The sequence below is a fragment of the Oryctolagus cuniculus genome, chromosome 2 (assembly GCF_051225735.1).
Source record: "Oryctolagus cuniculus isolate XC-2025 breed Fujian yellow rabbit chromosome 2, ASM5122573v1, whole genome shotgun sequence".
Lineage (NCBI taxonomy): Eukaryota > Metazoa > Chordata > Mammalia > Lagomorpha > Leporidae > Oryctolagus > Oryctolagus cuniculus.
In genome coordinates, this window is record NC_142868.1 from 3,927,258 (window position 1) to 3,945,956 (window position 18,699).

The 18,699-nt window shown below is 64.4% G+C and overlaps 1 protein-coding gene across 3 annotated transcripts in view; it reads left to right on the forward strand.

Moving 5' to 3' along the window:
- The window catches only part of C2H4orf50 (chromosome 2 C4orf50 homolog), an 81,488-nt gene that overhangs the window by 30,204 nt on the left and 32,585 nt on the right, over window positions 1-18,699 (forward strand). For 2 of the 3 annotated variants that reach the window (XM_089326915.1, XM_089326917.1), the window contains 5 exons: window positions 1,746-1,802; window positions 2,720-2,902; window positions 5,363-5,411; window positions 7,801-7,922; window positions 10,693-12,241. In XM_089326915.1, coding sequence (XP_089183041.1) covers window positions 1,746-1,802; window positions 2,720-2,902; window positions 5,363-5,411; window positions 7,801-7,922; window positions 10,693-10,923 — 642 coding nt within the window. In that variant the 3' untranslated portion in view covers window positions 10,924-12,241. Of the gene's footprint in view, window positions 1-1,745; window positions 1,803-2,719; window positions 2,903-5,362; window positions 5,412-7,800; window positions 7,923-10,692; window positions 12,242-18,699 lie in introns of those variants that run through there. The other variant, XM_089326916.1, reaches the window with a different exon arrangement.

Consider the following 18,699-nt stretch of genomic DNA (forward strand, 5'->3'; position numbering starts at 1 on the left):
CAGAGAACTGGGGTCGTGGGTCCCCAGGGTGGGAGTGCCGCTGTCCAGGGGGTGGCCCCTGTCCAAAGCCTCCAGCATCCACGAGGGGCCCTCTTGCCTGGGTCCTCAGCCAGCGTGGGACGTGGTGTCCCTGTTCTGCCTCGTCCATCACTGGTGGGCGAGACATGACCTCCGGCATCTCACAGGGCTGACAGCTTCGACCGTACCCCCGGGTCTTAGGTCTGCCTCATTTCCACCCTCTTCTCTCCCTACACCTTAGGTGTCTCTCTGTCTGTCTGCCAGTTAAATCTCTCTTCAGAGGAGCGGCTCTGCTGTCGGGCTCATCACTGTCGTTTCTCTGTGCTGGGATTCCCACTCGAGTCTTCCTTCGTAGCTCCCGCTGCCCGATGGAATCTTGTGATGCGGTTCTTGGGCGCCGGCATCACAGGCCCCCGGGCTCCCCGGCCTTGCGACCTCGGCTGTGTGTCTCTGGGCCACAGCGTCCCCTGCATGCGGGGGCTGTGGCTCCGGACGGTCTCCTCCCGAGCACTGGTCACGCCGAGCACTCTCACACGCTCACTGCCGTCGGTGTCCTCTCCCTCCCCTTCTCCTGCTCTGTGGTCGTTGGCTTCGCAGGGTTTCTCACGTGACCCCCACGCCAACCCCGCGGTAGATCTGTCACCCCCAAATCTTGTCTCTGATCCTGCTGTTAACCTCCTACTTCCTTCTCACTCACTTAAAAAAAAAGATTTATTTATTCATATATTTGAAAGGCAGGGTTACAGAGAGACAGAGGCAGAGAGAGAGAGGGAGGGAGGGAGGGAGGGAGGGAGGGAGAGAGGGAGGGAGGGAGGGAGGGGTCTTCCATCAGAACGAGAAGGAGCTCAGGTGGAAGCAGCTTCCTCCAGGCCTGGGATGATGCCAGTGTCGCTGTGCCGTCTTCTGGGGCATCGGGGGGCCAGCCCAGGCTCGGGGGGAGGGGCCATTGCCACACCTCCTGGGGCATCAGGGGCCAGCCCAGGCTCGGGGGGAGGGGCCATTGCCACACCTCCTGGGGCATCAGGGACCAGCCCAGGCTCTGGGGGGGCATTGCCACACCTCCTGGGGCATCAGGGACCAGCCCAGGCTGGGGGGGGGGGGCATTGCCATACCTCCTGGGGCATTGAGGGGCCAGCCCAGACTCTGGGGAGAGGGGCCATTGCCACACCTCCTGGGGCATCAGGAACCAGCCCACGCTCGGGGGGAGGGGACATTGCCACACCTCCATGACAAGTATCCAGCTTTCATCTGCCCCCAAGTCGTAGCGACAGCGTGCATGTATTGAGCACTGGCTGGATGCCAGGCTGGTTCTCAGCACGGTGCATGAATCGGTGCGCTGGTTCCTCCCCGTGGTCCTCATCCCTGGGTGGACGCTGGGCGTCACCCACTCCACGGACAAGGAAAGGGGGGCAGAGAGGGCGGGTGACGTGCACGGGGTCACAGTTCTTGGCGGTGGCTGCTGGGAGTCAGCCCCAGGGGCTCAGGACCCCGTGTGCATTTGAGCATCACTGGGAAGCCGCTTCCCGGTGGGGGGTCGGGGACGGCGTACTTCCCGACAGAGGAGGCACCGCCTCTGTCCCCCGGACCCGCTGGGCGGTGACGGGAAAGGCCCTGCCCCCAGCACCAGGTCCCCTGCTGTTCAGAGCCGACCCATGTGAGCCGGCACCGGCCGAGACCGCAGGGCAGTGCCGGGGGGCAGCCGTGTCAGCGCCTGGCTTTCATTTCAGCTCGTGGAGCTTCAGAGAGAGCGACGCGAGGTGGACCTGGCCGTGCCCCCTCTGAAGGTAACGTGCGCGTCAAGTCCACGGCAGTGTCGCCTGCAGCGAGGGGCAGGGACGCCGGTTCCCGCCCTGAACCCGTCTGCGGTCCAGTGCCCGGGACTCGGCTCCCGAGCGCCCGTGTGCACGGGCTTTGCTTCCAGCACATTCCCCCGCATTGCATCTGAGGTCCTGTGGTCCCCACGTGCTGTGCCCTGCGTCCGCCCTCGGTGGCCCTGCCCTCTGAGGCTGTCCCTCACGCTGGAGCCACCCACGGGATGCCCCAGCCAGGTCCCCAGCTCGTCCCTGCTGCAGTGCCCGCGGTGGTCACCGCACAGCCGCCCCCTCCTGCACGGTGGTGCTGGGTGTGATGAGCCCGTGGTCACCGCACAGCCGCCCCCTCCTGCACGGTGGTGCTGGGTGTGATGAGCCCGGGGTCAGCTAAGGACATCACTTATCAGAGCGGCCTCGGGTGCACCTGACCTGCTGCAAACAGTGCAGGGGCCCCGGAGCCCCTGCCCGTGCCCACGGCGCTGCCTCACCACGCAGCGCTGGCCCGGCGGGAAGTGGCAGGGTCACAGGCTGGGGGCCATCTGTGTGGATGTGGGGGTGCCCTTTTGTCTCAGCAGAGCTTCCCCCATGTACAGAAGCATTGGAGTCTGGGACGGCGTCCTGGATGTGGCCCTAAGTGGCCATGGGGTGTGGCGTGTTCTTGGCCAGTGGGACTTGGGATTCGCTGAGGGTGGCACTCTCAGTCCACATTCAGGGTGGGCCCGGGTCGGGATCAGGTGGGCGGGTCCGCCCTTGCTCTCCATTCTCCGGGCAGGGTGGACAGGGAGGGCCCTGGACAGGACAGCAGCAGAACCTGGGGACCCTGGGACCCCCAGCTCCGTGCCGAGCCCCCTCCCCCCGGGGGCGTGTGCTCACCGCTGCCTCCCTTTCAGGCCAAGCTGGCGTCCCTGGTGCGCAAGTGCCGGGAGAGGAACCGGGTGATCGCGCACCTGCTGCGGGAGCTGCACGCACGCGGGCCCGAGGACCGAGCTCTGTCCCAGCTGGCACAGAGCGTGCAGGATGACGCAGCGCTGGCCCAGTACTCGGCCGCCTTCCTGGCCCCGGGCTCCCCCGAGGTGGGTTCCCACGCACGCCCCCGGCCCTGTTTCCCTCGGTGCTGTGGGCGGGTCCAGCCCCGTCCACCTGCCTGGCCTGAGCTGCCCTCTCTTTGCTGGGAGCGGAGCTGCTCTGCGGCCATCTGTGGCTCCCCAGTGCCGGGCGGGGGGTGGGGGTGGGGGGAGGTTGCTCACGGGTGTTTGTTGAGTGAATGCAGCAATAATTAAACGAATCCTGGCTTCTCTCCTAATGACTAGTAGAAAAGGAAGCCGAGGCCACAGTGTCAGGAGACTCACTCGAGGTGGTACTGGGGGGAGCAGCAGGACCCTGGGCACCCACGTGCACTCAGCCACGCCTCCCCGCCCCCCTCCCCGCCCCCCGTTCCAGGGCTGCACCAGCAACGCCCCTGCCCGCCGTGCTCAGCTTCTCACTGTGCGAGGGTGAGATGCAGCTCCTGGGGTCAACACAGCCAGGGCTGTTCGCCCAGCGCTGCACTCAGGGCGCCCAAACACCGTGTGAAGCAGCAGCCGTGAGCACGGGGCAGAGGCGGGCTGGTCACGGAATATGCTTCCTGGAGGAGGAAGCGCTCAAACAAGGAGGGCTTCAGTGGCTGGGAGGACGGAGGGTGGGGCTCGGGGCCGAGCCAGGTGCGTGTGCAAAGGCTGGGCCGTGTGCAAAGGCTGGGCCATGTGTGTGCAAGTCCGTGCTGCTCAGAGACCTAGCGGTGCTCCTGGCGGGTGTGAGTGAATTACAGCACCCCCTGGCCTTCGACGGGGTCACACATCATCAGTTAAGAATACCCCAGGTTGGGGCCAGCACTGTGCACAGTGGGCTAAGCCGCCGCCTGCCGCTGCATCCCGTGTGAGCGCAGAGTCGAGTCCCGGCTGCTCCACTTCCTATCCAGCTCCCTGCTAATGCACCCGGGAGGGCAGTGGAAGATGGCCCGAGTGCTTGGGCCCCTGCGCCCACGTGGGAGACCCAGAGGAAGCTCCTGGCTCCTGGCTTCAGCCGGGCCCAGCCCCTACCACTGCAGCCATTTAGAGAGAAAACCAGCAGATGGATGATCTCTCTCTCTCTCTCTCTCTCTCTCTCTCTCTCTAACTTCTGTCTCTGTCACTGTGCCTTTCAAATAAATAAAATACATCTTCAAGATATTGTGAGTCGAAACTGCCCGTGGTACTCTGGGCCTCCTGAGCCGTGCAGCTAGGGGCTGGCCCGCTGCAGGTGTCGGCCGGTTGCACCCACGGCCTCGGGGCTCCTGGGAGCTGCGATTGTGTTCAGGTCCCGAGCTTGGCCTCTGCCGAATGCGGCCGCATTGAGAAGTCCCAGAATCCCTCGTCAGACCGCTGCAGGCTGGGGACTGCCTGGACTCGGAGCACAGAGTGGGAGCAGGCAGTGCGCCTCCCTGGCAGGTGCCCGCAGGAGTGTGTGCCTGGGTGGAGCCGTCCTTCGTGTCCCCGGGGACGAGTCTGTGCACTGGCATCTGAGGGGCCTGCCACAGAGCCCCGTTGCCACGCGGCTGGGGCTACGTAAGATGCAGGTGGCTGGACTCTGCCCGCTGTAGTCAGGGACGACTTCCCGGGGGAGGGGGCATTTGGATTAGGCTCAAGTTCTTTTTTTAATTTTTTTTTTTGACAGAGTGGACAGTGAGAGAGAGAGAGACAGAAAGAAAGGTCTTCCTTTTGCTGTTGGTTCACCCTCTAAAGGCCGCTGCGGCCGGCGCACCGCGCTGATCTGAAGCCAGGAGCCAGGTGCTTCTCCTGGTCTCCCATGCGGGTGCAGGGCCCAAGCACTTGGGCCATCCTCCACTGCACTCCCAGGCCACAGCAGAGAGCTGGCCTGGAAGAGGGGCAACCGGGACAGAACCCGGCGCCCTGACTGGGACTAGAACCCAGTGTGCTGGCGCCGCAAGGTGGAGGATTAGCCTAGTGAGCTACGGCGCCAGCCAGGCTCAAGTTCTACACAGCCATTCACCAGGCAATGTGGGAGAGTGAAGGCCTTCAGGCACGGGAGAGGCCTGTGCAAATACCCAGGGGGTGCAAGGGCCAGGGTGCTGGGGTGCAGGTGGGAACGGGGTACCGCAGCCCCACCAGCCGTGCCACGAGGAAGTGGGCTCTGGGCTGCTCTGGCATCAGCCTGCTTTGAACACGGCCAGCTAAGGACCGGCAGGTGCCGCCCCCCTGGGCTCTGTGGGGTGGACTTGTCTGTGTGGGGGTGCGGGGGGGCATTCAGCACCTCCTGGCTGCATCCGGGGCCCCAGCAGAGACGTCCTCACTTTTGCCCAAAAGTCTTCCTAGCAGCTTCTGAAACGCAATGTCCCGTCCACGTTCGGAGACTTGATCCGAGTAAAGGGAACAGAGTCGCCTCGTGTGGCCTGGGAGGAGGGAGTCCCCAGAGTGGGTGGGCTGGAGGCCGGCTTCCCGTGCAGGGGGCGGGGCCTGCCGAGACCCCGGGTCACGATCTCGTGTCTTCTCTTCCAGACCAGCCACCGCCTGGACGTCCCGTCTGCAGAGACGGCTGCCGGGAGAGGTCAGTGCCATTCTCAGGGAGGAAGGGGCTGTGTGGGCCGGCGAGGGAGATGCCCGTTCTGCTTGCAGTGCCCAGGGCAGCGCCACCCCCGCCCCCTGCCCTCCCCCTGCCGGCTCCACCCGCTCATGTCACAGAAGGTAGAAAACCGCAAGGAGGGGCCGGCACCTCGGCTCACTAGGCTAATCCTCCACCTGCGGTGCCGGCACCCAGGTTCTGGTCCCGGTTGGGGCACTGGATTCTGTCCCGGTTGCTCCTCTTCCAGTCCAGCTCTCTGCTGTGGCCCGGGAGTACAGTGGAGGATGGCCCAAGTGCTTGGGCCCTGCACCCACATGGGAGACCAGGAGGAAGCGCCTGGCTCCTGGCTTTGGATCGGCACAGTGCGCCAGCCTTGGCGGCCATTTGAGGGGTGAACCAACGGAAGGAAGACCTTTCTCTCTCTCTCTCTCTCTCTCTCTCTCTCTCTCTCTCTTTCTCTCTCTCTCTCACTGCCTAACTCTGCCTGTCAAAGAACAAAAAAAACAAAACAAAACAAAACAAAACGCATGGAGGTTCGGACTCCTGGGCCCTGAGCTTCGGTCCTGGGCTTCGCCCTAAGTGAGGGTGTGGGTGTGGGGAAGCCCGGGGCAGGGGATCTTGTCGTGAACAGTTGCCTGGGGACGTCGGCGTCATGAAGCAGCCTGCGTACTCAGTGAACTGTCACAGGCACCAACGGGGCCGCCCGCCCAAGATGCACCTCAGAGGGGCGCGGGAATCGCGATGTTCTACTAAATGAGGGGAAGCTATGGACGCCGGGTCTCCCAGGGCTGAGTCACAGCCAGCCAGGCTGGACTTCCAACAGGGCTTACTTACAGTGACGGTGACATCACCCGGTGACGTGGCCTGGGGACGCGGCCTGGCCGGATGGAATTCCCCAGGCCTTGTTCCCGTCCTCTCAGCACGGGGAGGGTGGGGCTCCTCAGTGTTTAGGGCTGAGCTCTTATCAGGCGCCCAAAACACGCAGAGGAAATGTACCCAGCGTTGCTGTGAGGCTGAGAATCTCATAGATTAGATGGTTTTTAAAAAAATATTCATTTATTTAATTGAGAGGCAGAGTTACAGAGAGAGAGAGGTCCTCCATCACTGGTTCACTCCCCAAGTGGCCACAACAGCTGCAGCTGGGCGGATCTGAGGCCAAGAGATAGGAGCTTCTTCCAGGACTCCCATGTGGGTAGCAGGGGCCCAAGGACCTGGGCCATCTTCTACTGCTTTCCCAGGCCACAGCAGGGAGCTGGATGGGAAGAGGAGCAGCCGGGTCTCGAACCAGCACCCGTATGGGATGTTGGCCCTGCAGGCAGTGGCTTTACCCGCTATGCCACAGCGCCAGCCCCTCGATGATTCTTATCACTAGATACACTTCCTGTTGTGTGGTCTCAGGAGAGCTAATTCACCCCTCTGAGCCACACACTCTTTGTTTTAAGATTTGCGTATTTGAAAGAGAAAGAAGAGAGAGACAGAGAGAGGGAGAGAGAGAGAGAGAGGTAGGTCTTCCATCCACTGGTTCACTCCCCAAATGGCCACAACAGCTGGGGCTGGGCCGGGCTGAACCAGGAGCCGGCAGCTCCGTCTTGGTACCTCCTGGGTGGCAGGGACTCGAGTCCTTGGACCACTGTCAGCTGCTTCCCAGGTGCATCAGCAGGGGCTGCATCAGAAGCAGAGCAGCAGGGCTGCAGCTGGTGCCCCAGCCTGGAAGCAGGTGTCTGAGCGGCGGCTGAACCTGCTGCCCCACAGCCCTGCCCAGCCCAGCCCAGCCCCGCCCAGCCCAGCCCAGCCCAGCCCCAGCCCCGCCCAGCCCAGCCCAGCCCAGCCCCAGCCCAGCCCCAGCCCAGCCCAGCCCAGCCCCAGCCCAGCCCCAGCCCAGCCCCAGCCCCGCCCAGCCCAGCCCAGCCCAGCCCCAGCCCCGCCCAGCCCAGCCCCAGCCCAGCCCCAGCCCAGGACAGCCCAGCCCAGCCCAGCCCAGCCCCAGCCCCACCCAGCCCAGCCCCAGCCCAGCCCAGCCCAGCCCAGCCCAGCCCAGCCCCAGCCCCAGCCCAGCCCCAGCCCAGGACAGCCCAGCCCAGCCCCAGCCCAGGACAGCCCAGCCCAGCCCAGCCCAGCCCAGCCCCAGCCCAGCCCCAGCACAGCCCAGCCCCCGCCCCAGCCCAGCTGGGGGTTCTCCAAGATCTGACGGCACCATGGGAGGGCTGGGGCCCTTGGAGAGACCAGGGCACCGAGAGGGCCTCTCTCGTGCTGCCTGGGGGCCTGGGGGTGGCCCAGGGAACCAGAGAATGCACAGGATGACTGCAAGGCTCGGGGCTTGGTGACTTTTTCCCGAGGGATCCCTGGGTTGAGGTTGGACTGTTTCCTCTTCCAGCTCAGAAAGCCCTCTGGACTCCTGACGTGGACGGCGCCCTCCCGAGTCCGTCGTGTTCCGGGGCCTGGCCTGTTCCTGAGGCTCAGGGGCCAGCACCCGCGGCCCCACCGGATTCCCCGCAGGTGAGGGGGCCCTGCTCACGCGGCGGCTTGCGCACGTTTTCACTGAGCGCCTGGGACACCTGCGCACTGGGGACATCACCCCGGAGCCACCGCCAGCTCGGGAGACAGAGTGCGGTGGCCGGGGGCAGGGTGGGGGCAGGTCCCCGCCCCCTTCAAGCTCCGCCCTGGGGCTCAGTGTGGAAAAAGGGGCTCCTGGCGCCCGAATGGGCAGGAGCAGCGCTGGACCTGTAGCAGAGCTTCGCGGGGGTGGGGGGGCAGGAACCAGGTGACAGGAGAGCCGGCAGGTGCATCCCGGTTCCCCGGGGGGCTCCACGGGCCTCGGATGTTCTAGAACTTTCTGTAGGGTTCTCTGCACAAGCGCGGGAAACCTCGCCTTCCGGTCTGCAGGGGACTTGGCCATTGTGGTGTCACCATGGCAGCTGGTGAAGGAGATGCTGCCGCCCCCTCCCCCTGCCCAGGGCCTGACCCACAGGGGACCTCCAGCCGTATCCGCAGGGGCCCTCCTTGGGGCTGGCTCTTGGTGGTGGCGCCCCTCGTCCCAGGTCCCAGGGCTGCGTTTTCGCCGCAGTCCCGGGCTCTGTTTGGCCGACACAGGCATCTGGGGCCGGCGCTCCCCGCCCTGGGCGAAAGCAGATTCGGGCTGAGTGTCTGGGCTGGCCCTGGGCTGAGGGCTTCCCGTGGGGCAGGGAGCTTGCCATGTCACAATGCCGGGGAGGGCGGGGGACACGTGGCCAGTGAGGTCACGGGGTTTGAAGGGCGGCAGGACGCTTGTCTCGGGCCACAATGACGTCGTTTTGCGGTTGAGCTGAGTTGGGGAAAGGAAGGAAGAGGAGCCCAAGAATTCATAAAAATAAACCAAAAACGCTGGAGAGGCTTCCATGCCGAGGGCACTGTGCTGCCCTGCGCAGCACGAGCCCGGCCCTGTCCCTCCGTCACTGAGGGCCACGCGGCCTGGCTGTGAGTCGGGACTCAGCTCCCTTAGCCACCTGGCCTCGGGGAAGCCCCTTCACTTCTCCGGGCATCTTTTTCCTTCCCTCCTGGACTTTCTGGTGAGGATTCGGCAAGGCAGCAGGTGTCACGTCCAATGTCCGGGCTATGGTGCTGGCTCTGCGTGTCCAGTGCCACCCGCTGGGCCGCGGGGCATGGCCAGCCTCGGGCCCCTCCTTCCCCTACAGAAACAGGACTGGTATGCGGGTGGCCCTCAGTCTGTGGCATGCAGCAGAGCCCCACTGGGGCGAGTCAGCCTGTCCTTGTCTGACACAGTCCCCAGGGCAGCCCGAGCATATAAAGAGCTTCATACAGCTCTGCAGGCTCAGGGCCGTGGTGCTGTGATGGGTGCGCCCCGGACACCGCCCCCCGGCTGCTGCCTCTCAGGGTCCGAAGCCTGTGTAGGAGCAAGGGTGACGTCACCAGCAGCCGCCCTCCCTGAGCTCAGACCCTCCCACCAGACCCCTCTCTTAAAGGGGCCATCAGCTCCAGGGCACCACACGGGAACAAGCTCCCAGCACGGGCCTCTGGGACTCTGCTCCTCCCCATGGTCAGTGGTCAGTGCAGATGCTGCCTTCTCCTGGAGGCCTTCCCGGCTTCCCTCCTGGCTGTTGCTCCAGCACCTGTGGTTCTCTCTCAGCTCAACCCTGGCGTGTCGCTCCCCCTCTTCGTGGAGGAGCGACACAGGACCCTGCGCTGTTCTTTCGTCTGCTCGGCCCTCCCCGGGTTTGCTGCTGGTTCTTCCCGGGTTGGCTACTATCCCTTCCACCTCCGTGGAAGGGCAGTTCCCCCTGGCCACATTCCCCACTTCCGCAGGGGAGCGGCACACCGCCGGCCGGTTCTCTCGGGGGCTGCACGGGTTCCCTTAGATGTTCCCCATAGATGTTCCTGGTGCATGCCGTCTCTCTCCTCCTTTATAGTCCTCCTCCGCCAATCCTAACTCGGCTGCCCACACGCCAAGTATGCTGCTCTCCAATCAGGAGCAAGTCCTACAGTTTATTGGCTGAACTGGAGGCAGCTGCGTAGAAGCTGTTTTCTCCTCTCCCAGCGCCATATTGTGGGAGAGCAGATGCATAGAATAAGTCTTAATTCCAGTAACTTAGTCTAGTCCGAATTGCTCCCCACACTGGCGTAGCTGTGTGTGTGCACCCGCTGTCCTATTAGGGGCAATGGAGGCACTGGAGAGCAGGGCCAGGGCCGGCGTGGCCCACAGGGCATTCTCAGGGATTGATTCCTGCCCGCTGCTGCCGGTCCCTGTGGCTGCCGCGCCTGGCTCCTGCTCGCCTCCTGCAGATGGCGCGGGCTCGGGCTGAACCCTGAGCCAGCCCTCTGGAGCCACAGACAGAACTTGGGGTCTTCCAGCTGTGAGCTGTTTGTCTGTCTGGCCAGTGGGCCTTAGGCTAGCTTGCCGGGGGAATCTCCCGGCACACCTGGGAGAGCACCCGGAGACACCCGCCGGCACGAGGTTGGCAGCCAGGAGACGGTGACTGCCCCTCGATGGGGTGAGCTCGTCACTGGGAGGGAGAACATTGCTGGGGTCTTCTACACACTTGCATGGGGGGCACTCAGCAAAGGGGGTGCCGTCATGGCCCCATGCGCTTCCCCAGGGACCACGCATGCGCCTCGGGCGGCCGGCATGGAAGGAGGGAGCCGCGGCACACAGGGTGTTTGGTGCCGGCAGTGATGTCCGATGCCCCTGTCACCCCTCCCTCGGGCCAGTGTGCTCTGCGGCGCTTGGATGAGCAGGGAAGTGAAAGCCCTTTCACTGTGCTCTCGCCTCCAGCCCCCCGTGCCCACGAGACCCCCGCCCGATCCCAGAATGAGCCTGGCGGCCGTGGCTGTGGACCCGACGTTCCCTGCACAGCATCTGCAAGAGAGGGGCGGGCTGCCGGGTCCTGGCCTCCCCCCGGCCTCGGAGCTCCTGAGCCCCGCCAGGATCCTGGCTTTCCACCGAGCGCTGGGACAAAGCATATGCCGCCGAGCCTGGGTCGACTCGTCGCCGCTGGAGGTATAAATTTCACAGCTCACTCTCGGGCGGCGCATGGACTCCTTCGTGCTTAAGGCAGAGCCTCCGCAGAGCGCTTTGAGAGACTGGCAGCAGGGACTCGAGTTCGGGACAAAGGCTGGGCTGCACCTGGCCTGGCCTGAGGGGCGTGGCTGTGGCAGGTGTGCCGGCAGCAAAGGGCTGGTTTTCTGAACCTGCGCCTAGGGAGGGAGTCGGGGGGGCTCCCAGCCGGGCACCATTTCAACCCCACGGCAAGATTTGCTACGGTGCAGACATTTTTGGTTGTTATGTCCCAACTAGGCTGCCGCTGGCCTCGCGTGGGCAGAGCGATCTCGTTTGGATCCGTGTGACGTATGGCTTCCCGCGTGCGCTCTCCCAGCTGGCCCTGCGGTTAACCGCTCAGCCGGCCGACCGGGGTCCAGCCGGAAGCCAGTGGGCTTTTCCTTGAGGAGCCCGGGGCAGCCACAGCTGATCCCTCTAAGTTAGCCGTGGGGTCTCATGACAGGAATCGGATCCACTCACTCGGAAGCATCTATGGTGACGGCTCTGAGCGCTGGGGAGGGGAGTGGTCCAGGCCTGCACGGAAGCTTCTGGAAACATTGGGCCCCGTTCCCACCCCTCGTGGGGTCCCCAGAGTGGAAGCCACTGCGGCGACGGCGTCTTCATCGCGGGCACCTCAGAGTCCCCTCATCTCCCGAGCGTCCCAGGGACCTGACGCAGCGCCCCCCCCGCCGGCTCCTCCCCCCGCCCCTCTGAAACGGGACGGAGACCCAAGCTTGGAGCCCGGGAGCCCGCCAAGGGGGACAGAGGCGCAGGCAGCGGGTGCGCGTGGCCCTCGTTGGTCTCCAGGACGCTGCCATGGGACGTGGCAGGTGGGCGTCCCGTGGCTTCCTGGGACGGAGACGCAGCCTGAGAAAGCCCAGCTTGGAAGCCCAGTGGCTTCACCTGAGGCCTCCCCAAAAGACGCATTCCCGATGGAAACCACAGCTGACCCCGCAGGCTCTGCTCTGTGCTCGGCTTGCCAGCCTGGGCTGTGGACCCCAGCCCCCCGGGAGGACGTGTGCTGCCCCCCGCACCCGCCCATCACCCCCTCGGCGGGCTGCATGTGTGAGGTACCGCGTGGCCAGTGACAGACCCTGCTGGGGTAGCCGAGCGTGGTCAGCAGAAAGTGGCCGCGGGAGCTGCCGTTGGCGCCCCCGTGCCGGGACACTCATGAATGACCCGAGGCCTCTGGACGCCGGCCAGGTGCGCCCGCCTGCTGGCCGCAGTGGAACACAATTTATCAGAGCGGCTGTCAGCTCCGGAGCCCGCCACGGCAGCCAGCGAGGTGAGTGCGCCCCTCCCCCACTGCCCCAGGAGGCCCCCCCCGGGGGCTTTTAAGCAAATCAGAGGATTGCTGCCTTGGCCCAGGGCCAAGCAGTAGCCGTCTGGGGGTGGGGGGGTGGGGCTTTCCTCTACCGTACGGCTGGCGCAGGGCTGGGGATGGGGTCGCTGTGGGGGTCTCACTGCAGGTCCCTGGGCTCCCAGCTCCTGGACGCGTGGATGTGTGGACAGGGAGGACAGAGTGTGACTGGCGGCCGGGGCCGGGAGAGCATAGGGCTGCAGGGCCACAGAGCCAGCAAACGGGGTCAATGAGGGCTCGGGAGGGCTTCCTGGAGGAGGTGCCGACTGACCTGGGGGTCAGCCAGGGAGGGGCAGCCTTGAAGGTCGGGACAAGTGCACGGCAAAAACCTAGGGGTGAGGGTCGGGGTAGGAGGTGGGGGTGGGTGCGTGTCGTGTGATCCTGCATGGAAGGTGCCAGCAGGGGGTGCTCTTTTGCAGTTGCATTGTGACCGTCTTGCTGCATGTGAAATGAGAGTGTACTTTCCCAGTTCTGAAGGTGGGGAAGCCTGTGTCCAGGCAGATCCAGGGGCTGGAAGTTGTTCATGGAAAGTGGGTGTCATGGGAAAGCATTCTTGGCACCAAACTGAACATTTTTTTTTTTGTTTTAAGATGTATTTATTTATTTACTTGAACGGTGACAGAGATCTTCCATCCGCTTGTTCACTTCCCACATGGCCGCAGTGCAGGCCAAAGCTAGGAGCTTGGATCTCTGTCTGGGACCACCCCCCCCCCCCCATGGGTGCAGGGGACGTGGGCTCGGGCCGTCACCTGCTGCCTTCCCAGGAGCGTTAGCAGCCGCTGGATCAGAAGCAGAGCAGCCGGGACTCGAACCGGCGCTCGGATGTGCGGGATGCTGGCGTCTGTTGGCTTAGCCAGCTGCACCACCACGCCAGCCCTCCAGATAAACGGCTCTCAGTTCCACGTCTCCGTGAATGTTTGGAAGTCCCTCGTGTGCGTCTCTGTGTCTGGCCCAGTGGTAGCCCCTGGCGCCCTGCGTGTCGCCCTTTGCTGCTGTCACTGCACCTGTCTCGTGACCCCTCCGCATCGGCGCGTGGCTCTTGTCAGTTTTAGGGCGGTTGCGTTGTTTCCCACTGGTGGACCTACGCCGTCCCCTCGTAGTGGATGTCAGAGTTGCTTCTTGTCTTCTGTGATGGAACCGGAACTGTCCGGAAAATTCCTGTGTCCATGGCTCGTCACACACGTGACCTCATCTGCAGAAATGCTGGCCTCTGTGGCTGTGCTGGCCGTGGCCGACCCCCTGGCCCCCACCTTGAAGATGTGGCTGCTTTTGCTGCCACGTGCAGAGCCTGGGGGTGCCCCGGGCCCCCCAGCTCCCACCGGTGCTGTTGCATCCACGCAGGTCACGTGGCCCCATCCTCCTCGCTAGATGCGCCCCCCGAGCCCAACCTGGGGCTGTCCCGCCTGGGCCTGGGAGGCCGGGGGGCGGGGCAGGTGTGGCCTCATCTGGGACAGCTGAGAAATCCGAGCGGGCAGAGAGGGCGGCCTTGAGTCCGAGGCGCCTGTCGCAGGAGCGCAGGCTATGCACGGAGGTGAGGTCGGGAGGGGCGCTGTGCTGGGTGGGAGACGCCCCAGCTCCTGTATCGCTGGCCTTGGCTGTGGCTGAGGCCTGGGCAGCCTGGATGTGGTGTGGACTCTGGGGACAGAGTTCCACCTGCACATCCCAGTCCACCATCCACCGGCTGGGCCAAGGCCAAGGCCTCCTAAGGGTGGCTTCTGCCTGGAAAGGTGGAAGTTACCCCGGCACCTCCCCTGCACACAGCAGAGCCCCTCCCCCACAGATCTCAGCCATGGGCTCACTACCAGGCGGCAGCTTTGCTAGTGGCTGAGTCTCGGGGCATCAGGGACAGGTGGGAGGCCGAGGGTCAGGGGGACCGGTTGGGGGACCGTGGGGCTTCCCCAGCCCCAGCACTGGGGTGCCCCCTGCCCCAGAGACTCCGCGCCCTCCCTGCCTGGCCTCTGCCGAGCGCCGCTCTGCTCTGCCGCTCTGCCGCCGGCTTTGTCAGATGCCCACCTGGCGGCGTCACCCAGCACCTGCGCCTGCCATGCCTGGTGAGTTCTTGTGTGCTGTTGGGAAGGCTGCCTGCAGGTCCCCCTCCCTCTCGTCTCGAATTTCTGGTGACATTGCATTGAAGAAGCCGGGTGCCATCTCCTGGCTGTCCGTGCCGGGTCTCGCGGCTTGGCGTGTTTTATGATCAGACCCTGGCGTTGGCCGCTGGCTGTAGATGTTCGGGGCAGGCCAAGTTCAGTGGTGACCCTCAAGGCTCTACGGAGGGGGATTGCGTCGCTGTCTCTGTGTGACGTTGGCACCTGCTGATGGTTCCCCACCTGCACTCTAGGGTGCTGCTTCCGCCCCCAGTTCCCGCTTCACCCAGCGGCTGGAGATGTCCACAGAGAGCCACACCCCCTCGCTTTCTCCGTAGTGACTCGGCTCATGTAATCTCGTGTACCACAGAAGCTCGGGGGGGGGCAGCCCTGGGGTCAGGCGTGCCCAGCGACTGCGGCTGTCCAGATGGTGACAAGATCCCGTCACACGCAGAGGAGCTGCGCCTGAGGCAAACGCAAGAAAGTGCCTGGAACTGGTGCTTAAACAGGACATCGGGGTGCACGAGTGCCCGTGGCGGTGCCCACGTGTTGAGGGCCGGTGGCTGGCAGCCGCCCTCTCAGAGCCGCCGTCCTGACCTTCCTGGAGTCGGCTCCCTCATGGGGACTCGGACCGGTTAGAGCCAGGATCGGGCCGCCTGCACGGCTTTGGCAGGGGAGGGAGGTGCTGTGGACGGGGGCTGCCCTGGGGGGCTCTGTGTCCCGTCTGTCACTTGGGCACAAGACCATCCTGTCCCCGGCTCAGCCCCTGGCTTCTTCCACCGGGCGTCAGTTTCCATGGTTACTTCTGGTCACCTTCTGTCACCCCGGGCCCGCCACATCATGGTGACTGGGCGCCAGCCTCACAGTGGCCGGGGTCGTTCTCTCCAGGGAGCCACTCCTCGGACCCCAAACCTGGACCTCTGCAGGAGCTGGGCAGGCAGACGCGGGGCTGGGATCCGCAGGGAAGGGGTCGCTGGGGAGGGGGGGTCGCTGGTGAAGGCTCTCTGACTCCTCTTCCTCATCTTACGAATCAGATCCTGGCAGGAAAGAGGCGACGCCCTGGGCGGGGGGTGACTGGTGAGGGGCCCTTGCTGGTGCAGAACAGGACACAGGCGAGCCCGGGAGACAGGAGCAGGAAGCCGCGGCTGCCCCAGGATTGGAGGCCAAGGAGGGGGCACTGCCTCCGAGAGACTTGGCCACTGCCAGACCTCCTCCTGCAGGGACAGAGACTCAGCCAGGGAACCTTCTCCCCCCACCACGACCTCGGCTCCTGCTTGTGCCTCCTGCTGGCTCAAATGGGAAGCCAGAGGCCAAGGGAGCCCTGGTAATGCCGACATCAGGGCCAGACCGTGGGGTCAACCTTCTGGGGCCATTTAGGGGTTGTCCACCTGGGCCCAAAGAGCATAGAACCACAGACGGGAGACGCAGCTGGCACGGGGCCAGCAGACAGTGAGCTACGAGTCCCTTCCGGGCTTAACCTAAGCAGCAGAGATGGCGAGAGAAAGGCCGCGTGTGTGGGGAGGCAAGGTGGCCGGCAAGTCCGAGCTGAGTTTTTCTGGACCCCTCCCCGCCCGGGATTCCTGGGGTCCCTGGCCGCTGTCTCTGTGAGTCTCAGGACGTGCACGCTCACGTTCCCAGAGCGTGCTCGGCGTTCCCTCCCTGGGAGATTGATGGTGATGAGGATGATGGTGGTGGTGGTGTCACCCACTGCCTGCCGGGCTCCTGCACAGGCTGCTTATGCAGGGAAGGCCACGCTCGTGGCGTCAGCCCGTGGCGTCAGCTCGTGGTGTCAGCTCATGGCGTCGGCCTGTGGCGTCAGCCCGTGGCGTCGGCCTGTGGCGTCGGCTCGTGGCGTCAGCCCGTGGCGTCAGCTCGTGGTGTGCCGTGGGCCCGGGGGCTCTGGGGACCCAGGCGTCCACTCCTGCTTCCCAGAGCGCTTGCCAGTGTACACTCAGCGTTGGGGTAGTGGGTCTCCCTTCCAGACTCGTCTTAGAAACCCAGGCAGGCCAGACTCACAGGCGATGGCGGGGGCGGGGTGTGGGGCAGGGGGCTTCCAGACACACCACACCACTGATCGGCTAGGGGGTCTTGAGCGTGGGTCTCAGTTTCCCTCCCTGTACATCAGACCTTTGTAAGGAGCGGGCTCGGGCAGCGTGCCTGGCCCGGATCCCCTCCCCTCTGAGCCTGGGCCCCTCGGCCTCCCCCTGCTCCACGAGGACTCCCCCACTTCTGTCTCCCAGGCACCCACGGGCCCTTGTCCCAGCAGCCTTGCTGTCGGTGCCCCTGCCGCCCACCTACAGCCCCTGCAGGCCGTGTGCGCCTCCTGTGTGAGCGTCCCTTCTGAGTTGGGCTGGAAGTGCTCCAGGCTGTGCCTGGAAAACCAGGATAATCCCTGCCCGTTCCGGTGCACCAGGGCCTCCACAGGCCTGGCCCAGCCCGACGGTAAGAAGCATTCTAAGTAACTTTTTTTTTCTGCTGACTAAAATTAATATGTATGTATGTATGTGTACATATCGATTTGAGTAAATTTTGGAAAATGTAAAAGGCGAAGCAGCCAAGCTGAGAAACGCTGACATTCAGCATTTGGCCGTTTATCCTGGCGTAGCCAGACGGGAGCACGGGGGCCGGTGCTGTGGGGAACCGCGTCCGACAGGCTTTGCGAGCCTCCGTGCCCCCTGCAGGTGGCGTGGGGTGGAGGTAACGGACCCTGCAGCCGCTTCCCAGCCACGGGCGCGTTTCTTAGTCCCTCTGTGCCCCCGTTTCGCCCCGCATACACGGGGGGTGACAGCAACGCCACCCGCAGAGCTTGGGTGAGTGAACCCGGGGGTGTGAGCTCTTAGCGCAAGGGCTGGCATCGAGCAAGTGTTCGCTGAATACTGGCTGCTTGTTTGGCAAACACGGTTTCAGCGCCGCCAGCTCCCTGCGTCGGGCTTGGCCTTCTCCATGACCTTCTCACACGTGCTGCTGCCTTTCGTGTCTAAAGGACCCCAGGAAGGCAGTGCCGACCCCCGTTTCACAGCCGAGGACCCCGAGACCCACAGCAGAGAAGTCACTGGCCGAGTCGCGTCGTCATTAGCCCAGCCGTGATTCTGGCCCTGTTGGGTCCAGTCTGATCCCCCTCGCCCCTGGCCGCTCCGCCCGAGACCGCCGGGCTCATACCCCGGTTCTTAGCAAGCCATAGAGGCTGCAGTTGATTTGTCTGGCATTGATTGTGGCTGCTTCCTGGGGCCGTGTGTGCGGAGGAGGTGGCCCTCTCCGTGAACCGGCGACTCACCCCGTGCCCTCAATTAGCTCACAGCAGCTGCCACCTCTCGCCGAAGCTCCCATCGGCCGCGGGACCGAGATCCCCACCGGGAGCCGGCCCCTCCCCCGGTGCCTGGCATTCCATACATGTGCATGCAATTAGCCGAAAGCCACTCGGGGGTTCTTGGGACAGAGACCCACAGCCGCAAAGCACAAAGAAAGAAAAGGCGGGGAGGGGTCTGTAGTTTGGAGGAGACCTGAGGCCCTCACCCCAGGGAGTGGAGGTGGGAGTGGGGTGGGAGCCCCACAGTGAACTGGGGAAAGCCCAGGTCTGGGCTCAGAGCAGCCTTGGTGCCAGCGCCAGTGTGACCTGGAGACCCCGGCCTCACCTGTGAAGTGGGGTGTGCTGCCTCCCAGCACGGCTGCGGTGAGGCCAGCAGGGACCGCGCCCCTAGCACCTCTTAGTACACGCCGCACACATGTTTACACCCTAAACACAGAGGCCTCGTCCGCTGTGTCCTTAATTTCTAGTATTGGGCAGGCAGCCGGCGTGCAGGAACGCGGCTGAGTGAGTGCCCCTCTCCCTGCTTTCTCCTCCATGGCCCAGAGGGAGTTATGGGGACGTGGCGTGAGGGTGTGGCACAGAGCAGGTCTCGGAACAAGGGGAGCCGTGCCACGCTGGCAGTGCGCGGGAGCCCGAGCCGTCGGCGAGCTCTGCACTCTTGGCCGATCACTGTGTCTGTTGGGGAATCTTGATTTCTTCACTAGCAAATGGGGACAGTAATGGCACTGGACGCACAGGACCTCTGTGACGATGACAAGAGCCTGAAACTTGCGCGGCGCTCAGCCCAGAGCCTGGCACAGAGGGGGCTCCTGGTTAACATGAATCGCCGTCCTCACCGCCGCCCACAGAGCGTCTTCTCGTTGGAAGGAGGCGTCAGTCAGGTCTTGTTGGGTAGTGAACCCCCGCTGAAGCCAGCACAGTTTCACTTATCTACACAGGCTGGCCACGTGGCTTGGCTCTGCAGAGTGGTTTTCTGCTAGTCTCACTTGGGT